The sequence below is a fragment of the Haliotis asinina genome, chromosome 14 (assembly GCF_037392515.1).
Source record: "Haliotis asinina isolate JCU_RB_2024 chromosome 14, JCU_Hal_asi_v2, whole genome shotgun sequence".
Lineage (NCBI taxonomy): Eukaryota > Metazoa > Mollusca > Gastropoda > Lepetellida > Haliotidae > Haliotis > Haliotis asinina.
Window position 1 is genome coordinate 27,570,897 of NC_090293.1, and position 14,005 is coordinate 27,584,901.

A 14,005-nucleotide genomic window follows, 5' to 3' on the forward strand; every position below is an offset into this window, starting at 1 on the left:
AAGGAACAGGTTCGATAAAGCAATGGATGGATTGAATGCGTTGCAGTGAGAATGACTTAATCAACGGGCCTTGTCTTCTAATAAACTTGGATGAACATGTTTGACATTACCTGGAGCCTCGTAATGTCTTCATTGCCCGCCCGTTAATCAGTCTTCATGGCAGTTACAAACAAACTGTCGGGTTTTTTATATAAATATTATGTGTTACTTTTCGTATATTTGATGTCAAGAGATACGAAATCAGTTTGAATTTGGGGTACATTTGGCATACGAATGTAACCCTTTTGTTCCGATTACGCATAAGCAGTTTGTTCTGATTTCAAACATTCTTAACTAAAACCGTGCAAACTGTAAATTTGTCAAGGTTTATTAGAATTACTGACAATAGAAAGGTGTTGGCTGTTCTGTATATGGCAATATGATGTAGCAGTGCTATGGTATGACGTCACATGACTGCACTGACTTATCGGGTTTTTTTCAGAATGTCAGAATTGACAGTATAATAACACATTAAGTCTTTGAATGTCATTTAGAAGTGAAAATACATAAGAATGAAGATTTTATGGATATCAACTTCTTTATGAGAGAACACAACGTTTCGGAGTTAATGCTTACTCCTTCATCAGGTGATTGAGAAAGGGATACAGAGGTGTATTTATATGTACAGGTAAAACAATAACAAAGTAACAAGTGGAATGAGTTAACGAAAGCTAGTATAAACAAGCACTGATAGGAAGCCGATAGTTAAGATAACAATGATGGAGGCCAATGGTAATGCATTACAGTTGATTGGATATGTTTACATAACACAGATACGGGGTAAGGACGATGTACATGATTGGGGATAAGGATGGAAGCCAATGGTGATACATTACGCATGATAGGATGATGTACATAACACACGATAGGGGGTGAGCATGTTTACATGAGGGTTGATGATGTACAAACACAAGTAGGTAAGGATGTACTCGGGTAGATTGGCTATACATGAATTACATAGATAGAATGTACACAGGTAGAAGAGATTAATTTATCAATAAGTCCCAGGCACTTGGTAGGTACACTCCTTGGTCGCGGTTGATGGCTGGTTTCTGTCTCCGGATCTCGATGGCCTCTTGCAGTTTCCTTTGGCGCCAGTTGTTGTTGGTAGATAGTATCCTAGTGTCCTCCCATCGAATTGAGTGTTCAGGGTTCTTGAGAATGTGTTCAGAGATGGCCGATTTCTGGTCGAGTTTCCTGACTGAGGTCTGATGTTCCTTCATTCTGGTGTTGATTGGTCTCAGCGTTTCTCCAATGTATACCTTCTCCAGTGGCAAGACCATCAAGACCTACCTAAAAGCCAACGGTAAAGGACCCAGCTGTGAACACCCTAACCCGAGAGGATGCATCTACCAGATCCCTTGCAACTGTGGCGACCTACATGTTGTATTGAAAATATGATCAGAAGCTTCTCAGTACTACGTACCCACTATGATATATCTAATCCTGAAACACCAATGTCTGTGGGTAATTGCGCCCAGAGGGATCTGTTAATTGCACACTTTGCCCATTTCTGAAGGGATTTGAGTCGCAAATGGAAAATTGAACCAAACTGGTTGACACAGGTTCAAGATGATACTTTGAGGGTCAAGTGCGTGGGATGTGTCAGGAAGACGAGAAAGTTAGTGGATATCACTCAGAATCCACTGTGTGATAATGAAGGTGCTTGTTGGATCGGAAAATGGGCTTATTATCAAGAGTGACAACTGAAATATCTACGTTACTCGAGACTTTCCTGTATGAAAAGACATTAACGTTAGTTGTTGGGGACGGGTCCGGTAGTGAAGGGACATTGCAAAAAGGTTTTACTAGTTCTTTTATGATTACGTTCTATAAATATCTACATGTTGTTGTGCTTGCTGTTGTGGTTTCATTAATCTTCATCGTCATCACCATCATCTTAGTCATCATCATAAGTATCATCATATATGATCTTATCCCCTTGTATATACCGCCAGATGTGTTGCGACCCATAGGTACGATTCTTCCTCGACTGGCCCAACTGTCGAAGACGTCACTACAGTGTTGGATTGTTTGGGCGTGCTGGAAATTTCTAACCTCAGAGTCACCTGCTGCTGTTTCTTGATGTGTCAGCCCAACACCTCGGATGTCTGCAAAGTGGTCAGCATCAAAGACCTGCTGAGCGATGGGGTAGCCTAATAGTTAGGGTGTTCGTTCATCACGCTGAAGGCCCGGATTCGATTTCCCGAGGTGTAACGTGTAAAGAATAAATGGGATTTTAAGAGAAACCAGTTAGTCCTTTTAAATTATAACCTGTCTTGGCCTAACAGACTAGTTATCGAGTCTAATCCTGAAATATTACACCAACCACGTTAAAACAGATTTGTTACTGGTGTAATGAAGGTCAGTAACGTGACGCAGTAGCTTCACATTCCAGACGGAATATTTTCAAGGGTGACAATAATTCTTTGCTCTTCTTCATCCTGAAACGATGCTTGCATAATTATTTACAGACCGCTGGAATATTGCCAAGTGCAGGGATAAACAACAAACAAAACAAAGTATTACTGCAATCAGTACATCATCATTAGCGTCACTGACATTTCTACAATACATATCCAGGATACCATGTGTTGGATTGACCCCCAACTTATAGTGCCGAAAGGCCGTACGGACAGACAGACATCCAACAACTTACGGTCACTGATTCATCGAATACTGGTTTGAATTTCCTCACACGTCAGTCAAATGATGTTCTACCGTATTTACCAAATCCCTATTCTACCACTGCTACAAATGAAACACCCAGGTGCAGCCAGCGATAACGACTGCTCCCAGTAATCTGTCCATAGTAATATCATCCTACTGTGATAGCATAGATACCAGTCACTCAGCAGAATATTGATCGGCCTTTGATTAAGTGTCATTGCCGCTTTACAACAAGTTCCAGGAAGATCTTTGGTCAAGGGCTTTAACCTTGCACTCGGTAGAACACTCCGCTGACAGAGAATATGAATATTCCACACTAGTCTGATGAATGGTAACATGGAAGGTCATTAATCTAAATTGCAAAACGTTTCTTTCCAATATATTTCGTTTGCTTAGGTGCATTCTATTTGCCATTTTGAAATTCATTAGGCTATAATGCAGATATACGAGTCCCAAACCTTCCCACACAGTAATTCATACGGACTAAAGTAAGACCGAGAAATAAGCCAGTCACCAGTCGATGGAGAATAACTGTTCAAGACATAAGCAGCAATGTGGAAAGAAAGGACTAGTTTTGGAAGTTGAGAACCAAGAAAGATAAGAATCAATCCCATTGATTTAGAAAGTTTGGTAACTCAATTGGGGAATGGTGAAAACATCAAAGTATAAAAATGGAGACTTCAGGAATGAAATAGGTGTCTGGAGAACAAAGAACGAAGAGGAAAAGAAGCTGGGGAGTCGGGTTGATAGGAGGGCTCTAGAACATCGTCTGTTGGGATCAAACTTTATTGAGTAAAATGTGGGTACCGGTATGTCTGCTGTGTTGATTTTCTGAATGCCAGGCGAAATTTGGCTGAGGATGAGAAATAATGGAAGCAACTTGCTCTTTGCTCACAGCCCGCCTCTTGAATATTTTCGACCACATTCACACCAAACCACACGAGGATCAACCAGAACCAGTGAATATATGCAGTTATTTTCTTTATGGTCTGTGTGCAGAATAGGTCACTTGTCCTATTCTGTAGTCTATCGATCCCCAACGTCTTCTGTCTATAATCTCCCAGTCATAGGGTACCAGGAATCTGCTCGTTCCTGGCATACACATAATAGAGGCATCAGGTAGAAGGGTTCACTTATGCCCAGTGATACCCATATGGAAAGTGTCATACGGTACCATGGTTTTGTTCTATCTTTGGATACCCTCATAGAGAGAGACATCGGATGCCTGGGATCTCTTCTGTCCAGGGATACCCACGTGGAAAGAATCATAAGGTACCGTGGTTTAGTTGCATCTTGGGACACCCTCACAGAGAGATGCGTATAACAGGCTTCTCCAATGCCCAGGTATACTACATGAAAGGTTTTTCTCCGGGAATACCCAAATGGAGACTGGTGTCGGATACCCGCGTCACATAGAGAGAATGATAGAGGACCAATAGGGGCAGACACTCGGAATCCATTGTGCCCAGATTCCCTACGGGAATAGATCATGCGATACTGGCTACCTTCATCTAGCTAAGAAACGTTTGTTGGCAAGTATCACGTCAGTTTCCTCCAGCTCCAGGCAGATTCTCCATGACATAACGGACTTACCGTTCAAAGCAGCACTCAAGCTCCCTGCCATACAGAGACAGTTTCAAGGCAATGTATGGGGACTTTTACACTTGTGAAGAAAGCGTTAATCCGTCTGAAGCGTCCATGACATAAAAGATTTGTCTGTTGACATGGCTTCAAAGCCTACAAATTGACAAGGATAAAAGCGCCAATATGGCGAACATGAGCTCACAGGCTGATCATACGCAGAAACCATTAAGCTAATCTTTCTTCTTTTTATTGAAAACTTCAGTGGCAAGTGGCGCTCAGTCATCACTGAATGTCTCTTTTGAAAGCCATTTGCTGAGCCTTCATAACTTGACACGGTTTAAGATGAATGAGTGAGTAAATAGTTTTTTGACCGAGCTTAAAGAATGGACCAATCAATGTCTGCGATCGGTAAATACCATGATGTGTAAGCTCTAAACCCATAGTCATATTGAGCTTATCAGAAATAAGGTGTCCACTGACCAATTGTGACTATATCATGAGCATTTGAATTAATGATGATAGGTGAGCCTGGAATCGACCGTCTTATTTTCCATCTTGATATCTTTAGTACTTCCAAGTCTTGTCTTTGTTTCAGCAATTAAGTCTTCAGCCATCACATCCTTTCAATTTTCCATAAACACCGCGGTGGATCAGGTGTTTTTGCACATTAGGTTTGATTACCCAAAAATATATTCCATTCTCCATCAATTTAACTAACATCGTCATCACTTATTGAGGACAGACGTTTCGGTAATAGCACTGTTACAAGCAATTGATTTATTATGACAATAAATAAAGATAAAGAAAACATACAGGCGACATAAATTGCCTGATTCATTGATAAATCGACCACAGCTGTGTACACAACTAAAGCCATGTGAAGATGCGGGCTAGCAGTGGTCTCTAGCAAACAGAGGCGACAAAACCCCGACGTGCATCATAACAGAATTTAAAAATTAATTTGAACCTTTTCACTGGTCTAATTTACGGGTTGCTGACGACACCGGGACACCATATGTTAACGACTAAAGCTAACTCCACATGGGGTGTAAACTGATAAAGTGTTACGGTTAACATTTTGCCGTGACAAAAGGTGTAAGAAATCCCCACAGAACCAGCAAAAAAATACACTGACAAGTCGAAGATTTTCAATATTTTTGTACTCCACAAAAGCAAAGGTAAGATACAAGCAAAATACAGAGATTCACAATAAAGGTTTCATGTACAATACAACTGAGTCAATTCTAAAGTAATGTGTCCCAATATAATGTCAACTCACCGAAGTCTTGATGTGAGAGTGAGCAACAGTTATGAAGGTCAAACGTTGACGGAGGCAGGGAGATATATATACTCCATTTAATCTGTATCCGTGTCGACAACACGACAACTAGCCTTTATAATAATAGCCTTATCATTGATTCAAGAACTTTCGAGCACTTCCGACCATCGCCACTAACGTAGAATCTTCTCGACCAGCCTCCCTGAAGTCAAAAGTTAATCAAAACATAGTCAAGAGGAAGTAACTCAACAGCACTTCCTGAAAGCCTGCTGCCAAAATACTAAACTTAGTGAACATTTATGATACGAAATGTGACCCATAATAATTATCACTTTAAACACTAAACGTTGTGACCCAATAATAATTATTGATTAATTAATGATACAGCTTACAGAAAATACACTCTCGTAACAACAGTCATGTCTCTAGGGCATCTTCACAAAACTATCGCAGCACTACGCCTATCGTACCTTTTATACTTGGTCCAGATTTTCGACAGTCGTAGCGATGAGATCGCTGTGAAAAGCGGGACCCTGGGCCTCTGGTCACTGACTTCAACTCTCAAGAGGAAATTTACATCTTATAAGGAAAGGACAGTAGTCCTGGTTGTTTCTAAAATTATCACATAAACATCTTCAGTGAAGTCTTTGTGCTGTTTATACACGGGAAACCTCCAGTTACCTATTAATATACAGCTCTTTGTAAAAATGTCATTTTGAAAAAGCTTTACGTATTTTCTTAGGAAACACATTTGCAGTGGTTTCCATTTTGAAATTCTGCAACCTGTATTTCATGCTTTACGATTAACCCTTGGTACACTGCATTTAACCAGTATCGTTGTCTTCTATTTTTGGTTTTCTCGCCAATATTTTATAACCCAACCGTCCGTCATACAACCCATGGGACATTCTAAAAAACGACTTGATACTGTTTTTACGTGTGTGGAGTTATAAACGTGAAAATCGATATGCGTATCAGATTGACGCAAAACGCGCGGATCGATTTTTGAGTTTATGACTCTATTAAAAGGCCCAAAACGCTGAAGTCAATTCTCGTAAATAAATACCCCTACGACAATAACTTCAAAGACCGCTTATTTAATAACAATAAACAGCGATACGGAACATCGCTCAGAGCAATAATGCAACACAGAAAACACAGTCCATGTTTATATTAACCACTCACGTAACAGTTGTGACCTAGTTATTTTCGGTTTGAGGAAACTGTTATGTTTTAACAGGACACGTTTAGTCAGGGTTAGCTCAAACACAAAAAGACGCAATTACGGCTGATTCCAGGGAGACAACTCCTTTATAAACTCGTTGTAACATACCGGCTGAGTGGATAACTGAAAGCAGTTAACAGTAATTTAACGAAAAAACAAGTGGTTTGGTCCACAAACAAGTAACAGTAGTGGCCTAATTATTTTCGATTTGAGGAAACTTTTATGTGTTAACAGGATACGGTTAGCCAGGATTTGCTCAAACACAAAAAGACGCTATTACGGCTGATTCAAGGGAGACAACTCCAATTTAGACTCATTGTAACATACAACACATAACTGAAACTTACCACGAAACAAGGGGCTTGGTAAACAAAATAAATGTTGCAACTGATTTGAGGTGGCTTGCCAATATTCAAGCCATAACTAGACAGACCAGTGGTTGATTGATTAAGAGTGCAAAGTCTGTCCCTGTTGTGGTACGATGACACCCGCTCAACCAAGTGGCCCTTACCAATTCAACCCTTCTGCTATCTTCTCCGGGGAGTTTTGACTAACGCCATGCTGTTATTTAGACTTGTGCTACATCTGGACAGTTCTGGACTGTACTTCAGAGTACAACAGTTCTATGGGTGTAAATACAATATTCGGAGTTCCGACAATCGTTTTGAGTCGTTTTTAGGTATGTAAGGGGAGTTAACTACAGTGCTACAGTCACTGCTTTTGAATAATACTCTGCCGCTCTGCTTTGTACTTTGGAGATGCCACACCGTCTAAATACTTTCCGATTCACCCAAGACTACTGCCCTTAGCTTTACAGATGTAATACTTTTAAAGTCATTTGAATTAATTTGTAAACTTAGTTATTCTGATAACACAATTATTAATTATATCCCATTGCTTTGTTGTTAGTTCTCTACTGCATTAGTTTCGGTTGTATTAGGTTCAACTTTGGAATAAACGTAACAATATCGATATAACTGGTTGAATAAAGACCCGTAAACCATAACCACGGAACAGCCTCAGTATCAGATCTATGGCGTGAACGATTGTGGTTTTTATCTGTATTCCAGCGATGTCGCCTATTGTACCCACGTTCACATATTGTACCCACGTTCACATATTGTTCCCATGTTCACATATTGTACCCATGTTCACATATTGTACCCATGTGGGGAATGGAACCCAGGTCTCTGGGCGTGACGAGCGAACGCTTTAACCGCTAGTCTACCCCACAGCCCCTTAGATCTGTGTTTCATGTTATTGAAACAAGCGCATCGGCTCTAGTATGGTCCTGACATACCAGCGATCATGATACCGGGGATCCTGAATACAAACCCACGATAAGCGGATCGCGGCACGAGAAAAGTAGGTAAATCCACATCACACGCCAAATGTCACACCAACCACGAGAATTTAGTGAACTATGCACCTCAGTACCTCTGTTTGTCACAGAGATAACAACAATGACATCTGCGTTATCCGTGATATCTCCTGATTGTATGATATCACCACGTCGTATCTGCTTGTCAGCAGGGTCACAAAGACACGTACAGTTATATACACTGTATACAATCGTTTTGTTCCTGTCAGTACCATACTTCACACCTACTTAACCATACGAAGAACGCACCTACGTCTCATTAGCATTGTGAAACGTAAGTTCCTTTAATCTTCGGTCGGTGACAGGTGTGATTGTGTTCTATCACGTGATCGGTGGCTCATTGCACAAGGTATCAATTATTTACTGCCGAGGTAAAGTCAACATCTTATACGACACAGTCAACGGACAATGAAGCTGTTGATACTGTGCGTCACTTTGGCCGTCCTGAGGTCCTCCCTCGGTATTAACCCCGCGACTGAAGAGGAAGAATGGCAGGAATGGAAAGCAAGGTATGGGAAGAGCTACCCCACGGATGAGGAGGATGAAGACAGGCGGAACGTGTGGCTGGAGAACTACGACTACGTGACTGCTCACAACGCCCGCAACGACGTCACCTACAAGATGGAACTCAATAAATTCGCCGACGAGGTAAGACTGGTTGCGGTGTTACCGCTCGTGGACAGTCATTGTTCACGTACAGTTGAGGAAGAAGTTACTAGAAGCATCGCAATCACAGAACGAAATGCTGATACTGATAACTTCGCGTAACGATGGTGTTGATCACTGGATTGTCTGATCCGCACCCGGTTATTTACAGACTGCCGCCATACAGCTGGAATGTTGTTAGGCGTTAAACAATTAACAAACTGATAAGTTTGAGATAGTAGAAAAGGATATATTATGTTAATGCTTGGGCATAAGTGGAAAGTTGTGGAGGAATAAATTACCGCACACAATTACCTCAGACCTCTTAGTCTACATAAATATCTGTATCTTATACTCGTTAACTGCGTCCATGCTGCAGGCGTATTCACACGCCCACGTTTCTGTCTGCAGTTGTCGCCAGCCATCTCATACCCAGATCATGAGGAGGTCCATGAGGAGATTGTGGTGAACGATAAATCCGCCCCTAAAGCATTCGACTGGAGGAAGAAGGGCGTGGTCGGCGCTGTCAAAAACCAGGGACAGATTGGATATGCGGAGGCGTTTGTTGCTGCTGGCATGTAATCACACCCTACCACCAGGGTCTTTGTAAAATTCTTTACAATTCTGTCCAGTAATGTTGTACTTAATGACAAATGATTTCGAGTTTGGTTTCAAACATTAAGGGTTCAAGCATCGCTTTAGTTGTGCTGAGTTCCTGCAAATCAAGAGCCAATGATTTAGAGTTAGTCTCCCGGAAAAGTTTCTAGTTTTGGATGTTCCATGAGTCATGAGCTCCACTGGAGTGGCCAGAGCCGGAGATCTGCATCATTTCAAGCTTTGTGATTATCGTTATAATCTCACAGTCACAGGTTTAATCGGCGACTGGGTTGTCTGGTCCGGGTTTCTCATATTTCTGTCCTTCGCCTCTTCCTTTATTTACTTCTTCATTCGTGTATTTATTCATCGCGTTTTCCATCACCCCATCCATCTATCCATTCAGTCATATCAACCAACCAGCCAACGAAGCAATCAGCCATCTAGCCAACCAACAAGCCAGGAACCAGCATGCAAGCACACCAACCTATCCATTCTATACGTCTGTCCATTCAGTCATGCTACCAACCAACGAGCCAACTAACCAGCCTACCAAGCAATCGGTCATCACGCCAACCAACAAGCCAGAAACCCCGCAAGATACCCAGTCAACCAACATACCAGCTACCCAACCAACCAGCAAACAAGTACACCTACCTAACTGCAATGACCCAATACCCAACACCAATCAACCATCTATCCATAAATCCATTTATCTATCATTTACTCTTTCCACTATGCTGTACGTAAATGTCAGGGTAGCCTAGTGGTTAAAGCGTTCGCTCGTCGCACCGTAGACCAGGGTTCAATCGCCTAACATCATATTTCCATATCATGTTTTGCAGAATGTGTAGAAAGTCTACACGCTATCCAGGCAGGGGAGTTGTTTGACCTCAGCGCACAGGAAGTTGAAGCTTGCTGTAGGGAATTTCTGCAGCTGCCTATCGAGAATGACGTGTTTGGATGCATCCACAAAATTGGGGGCCTCTGCACAGTGGCTACATACATACCATCATCCAAATGTGCAAATGCCTCATGCTTACCAGTCGCACAAGTAAGTAGTGGCCACATACATCCACGCTCCCTGTCATGTTTAATCGGACAGACAGGTTTGGTTCTAAGTTACACATGCATGTCCCTAGGGACCATCCAAATGGAGAAGCGGTGTCAACGGGAACGTTAAGTCAACAATAGGAAATCATCTTCTCACATGGCCGATTTCGTTTCCTGATAGCGTTGATTGATGGGTTCATTATCGACCACAAATCCTGATGGCCCAGCCCCGTCCTGTGATAATAATACATGACATGCTATTTGTCCTGGCTGTTTAAGTTACAACTACAACAGTACGTTTATAACCTCTTGTATTAATTAGTCGCAATGCTCATATGGACTACTTTGAGTTCGTTAAAACTACAGTTTACTGTAAATCTCTATAGTCTGGGGGTGGGATAGCCTAGTGGTTAAAGTCTTCGCTAGACACGCTGAAGGCCCGGGTTCGATTCCCAACATGGGTACAATGTTTGAAGCCCATTTCTGATGTCCCCGCCGAAATATTGCTTAAAGCGGCGTAAAACGCACTCACTCTATGGTCTGTAAGAATTCACAGAGTAAAGTGACCCCATCATTATGTCTGTCTTTCACTGATTTCATTAATCATTCGTCATGTCTGAAGTTACGAGTTTGTCTGACCCATCCTGTAAAATAGAAACACTTTGACGTTAAATAGTGTTCATTCACATGTACTATTCATATGTTTAAACCCGGGCTCGTATTCAATCAATCTTCAGTAACATGTTTTCGTAAGAGGCGACGATGGGATCAGAAGTTTCTTTGAATTGATTTATGCGTCATTGTATCCCGTCTGCATAAATACATGGACCCGTGAAGGCTTACTAGGTTGACACATGTCATCGGTTCCCAATTGCGTAGATCGATGCTCATGTTGTTGATCATTGGATTGCCTGGTCCAGACTCGATTATTTACAGACCGCCGCCATATAGCTGGAATATTGCAGAGTGCGGCGTAAAACTAAACTCACTCACTCACTGCATTAATACATGTGTATAGTCCTTTAGGCTCAAAAGCGGACCGATGCGGATTTGAAAACGAATAAGCATAACATTCGCAATGAAACTTTGATCATAATCAGAACATCATACCAACTCTGTCAGGTTTTTGCAGAATATTTTTCTTTGAAATAAACAATGCTGTTTAACAAACTAAACCTTAAAATACTGACAGAGTTCACTATTTCTTACAAGGGAGGAGTGCAGAGAAATAGACAGCCAGGTGTGTGAGAAAGCGTGGAAACAGCACAGCACAGGTTAATGAATAAATAACTTTCTCGGCAATTGTGTCCGTGCTTCTCGAACACTTGGCTGTGAACTGTGTCGATATTTTAATGATAGTTTGTTTAAAAAAACTTATTTATATTATCAGGACAAAAATTCAGCAAAAACCTCACAGAGTCGCTAGGATGTTTTGATTATGATCAGCGTTTCATTGAGTATGTTATGCTTATTCGTTTTCGAGTTACATCGCTATTCATCGGTCCGCTTTTGAGCCAAATGGACTTTAGATGTTCATGATGTGAATCACTGGATTGTCAGTCTGTCTAACGACAAACACCACACACCACACGCCCTAATATTTCATATATATTTCAACTTTCAGGTTATGAGCTGACTTATGACTGTTGCGAAGATGATTATAATTACATCGAGAAGTCAACGAAGACAACATTGTATTGATTGCTAGTATTATTTTATCTTTTTTTAATTTACTGGGTCCACATATGCTCTGACGTAGGGATCCTGTGAATCTGACGTAATCTCATTTTAGGGCCGCTGAAGTACGTGAAAGCTTCTGCTATATTGATATTTTGTTGCCCATGTATTAATACAGCATGTGCGTAAGCATGCATTATGGGGGCCTAGAAGGGACACCGTCGTTTTCTCTCCCTTATCAAAATGAACTAAAAGTGTCAAAATTAATCGGAACGCCACATGCGACAATAACGTCATTTCTAGGATTCAGTAATGCATGAGCGCAGCGACTGAAAACCGAGCCATATGGACCTTGACCTCTATGACCTTGCTGACAGTGCGGCTTCGCTTGTCGGCGATTCGATCTCGCAACAATTTATACCATGTTCACCCAGTGGAGGTAACAAGGTCACAGATCTCTCACCTTCACCTTCAAATACGTTGACTTATTGTTCAGCCAATCTTCCAAGTGATATTGGGTTAAACTGCTCTGAGTGGTAGAAATACATGATGCTATTTTTCTTCAGACGCAGGGTACCAAGTATGTCCCCAAGAACGATGAGGGAGCTCTTCTTGAAGCCCTCTTGAAAGTCCCGGTGTTTGTAACGGTCAACGCCAGTCCCCAGTCCTTCCTCTTGTATAAGTCTGGAGTATACTCGGACCCACAATGCACTGGTCGCAACCTGGACCACGTGTTGCAGCTTGTGGGGTACGGCACAGATGAGGAGGGTAACGCCTACTGGATCTGCAAGAACAGCTGGGGTGAGTGCAGCAGCGTATGGGGTAGCTTTGGACATCTGTTGCACGTACAGCGAGCAAAATATGCGGATGATTCTTTTTAATTTTCTAAAAATATTTTTATTTATGAATGTTCAAGTTATTCACTATAAACAATATCCCAAATTGCTCATTATCCCGACCTTTTTCATAATCTATTTTCAAAAAGTAAATTATTATTAATGTGAGTGAGTGAGTGAGTGAGTGAGTGAGTTTGGTTTTACGACGGTTTTAGCAATATTCCAGCAATATCAGTTTCGGGGGACACCTGAAATGAGCTGCACACATTGTACCCTCGTTGGCAATCGAACTCGGGTCTTCTTCGTGACGAGCGACTGCTTTGACCACTCGGCAACTCCAACGCCTTTCACGATAGAAAGTCATGCATGTCCCGACCACATGAGTTGTGGCGTATTTGCACAAGCAACGTTTCACTTCTAGTCAAAATATGAAATATAGTCCTTATCAACGTACGGTTAGGAAGGCCGACCTCGATATCTTGGGCGCTTTGGGCCTGAAAAAATGATTTGCCGCTCTGATGTAGAACCCAGTAAGCGGCTCGGGAGACTGATACTATGCCTTTAAAAAAATGGTGTATTTACCAATAAAGGAATACTAGAATATCAAACATATATACCGATCCGTAAGTGAGTATTGTTTTACGATGCGTTCCGAGACAGAGTTTCTTCCCTTGTATTATATCCTCGCAAGATCACGCAAGATCACGCAAGATCACATTTGGCTGTATTCGTTAAAAATGGAGCTAAGAGGTCCTCTGTTTTCGAAAGTTGTATGGGAGAGAGAACCGGCAAATTATGAAATATACATTCTGGCTGAATTAAAGTGCTTATGAAAATAGTTGTAACTTCACGTGATTCAGATGAATACTTGGTGAGAAACATGGATGGTACTGACTGATTGTTTTGTTGTAGGTCTGGACTGGGGTATGGAGGGGTACGTTAACATCCAACGAGGGGTCAACAGATGTGGGATTGCCGAGGCTGCCAAGTATCCCTACTGAAATTAAAGTTTCTTCATATTA

The 14,005-nt window shown here is 41.6% G+C and overlaps 1 protein-coding gene across 1 annotated transcript; it reads left to right on the forward strand.

The window, feature by feature from the left end:
* Nucleotides 1-8,291: 8,291 nt before the first annotated feature.
* LOC137261191 (procathepsin L-like) lies at nt 8,292-14,005 on the forward strand. Its single transcript, XM_067798894.1, has 5 exons — nt 8,292-8,826; nt 9,235-9,397; nt 10,263-10,471; nt 12,714-12,948; nt 13,896-14,005. The coding sequence occupies exons 1-5, from the start codon at nt 8,587-8,589 to the stop codon at nt 13,982-13,984; spliced, it is 936 nt and encodes a 311-aa protein (XP_067654995.1). The 5' UTR covers nt 8,292-8,586; the 3' UTR covers nt 13,985-14,005.

Excerpts from the sequence above, each read along its gene's own strand:
- LOC137261191 (XM_067798894.1), top strand. The coding sequence starts at position 8,587 with ATGAAGCTGTTGATACTGTGCGTCACTTTGGCCGTCCTGAGGTCCTCC. Across the intron at positions 8,827-9,234 it reads TCAATAAATTCGCCGACGAG|TTGTCGCCAGCCATCTCATA; the intron begins GTAAGACTGGTT and ends TTCTGTCTGCAG. Across the intron at positions 9,398-10,262 it reads GGAGGCGTTTGTTGCTGCTG|AATGTGTAGAAAGTCTACAC; the intron begins GCATGTAATCAC and ends CATGTTTTGCAG.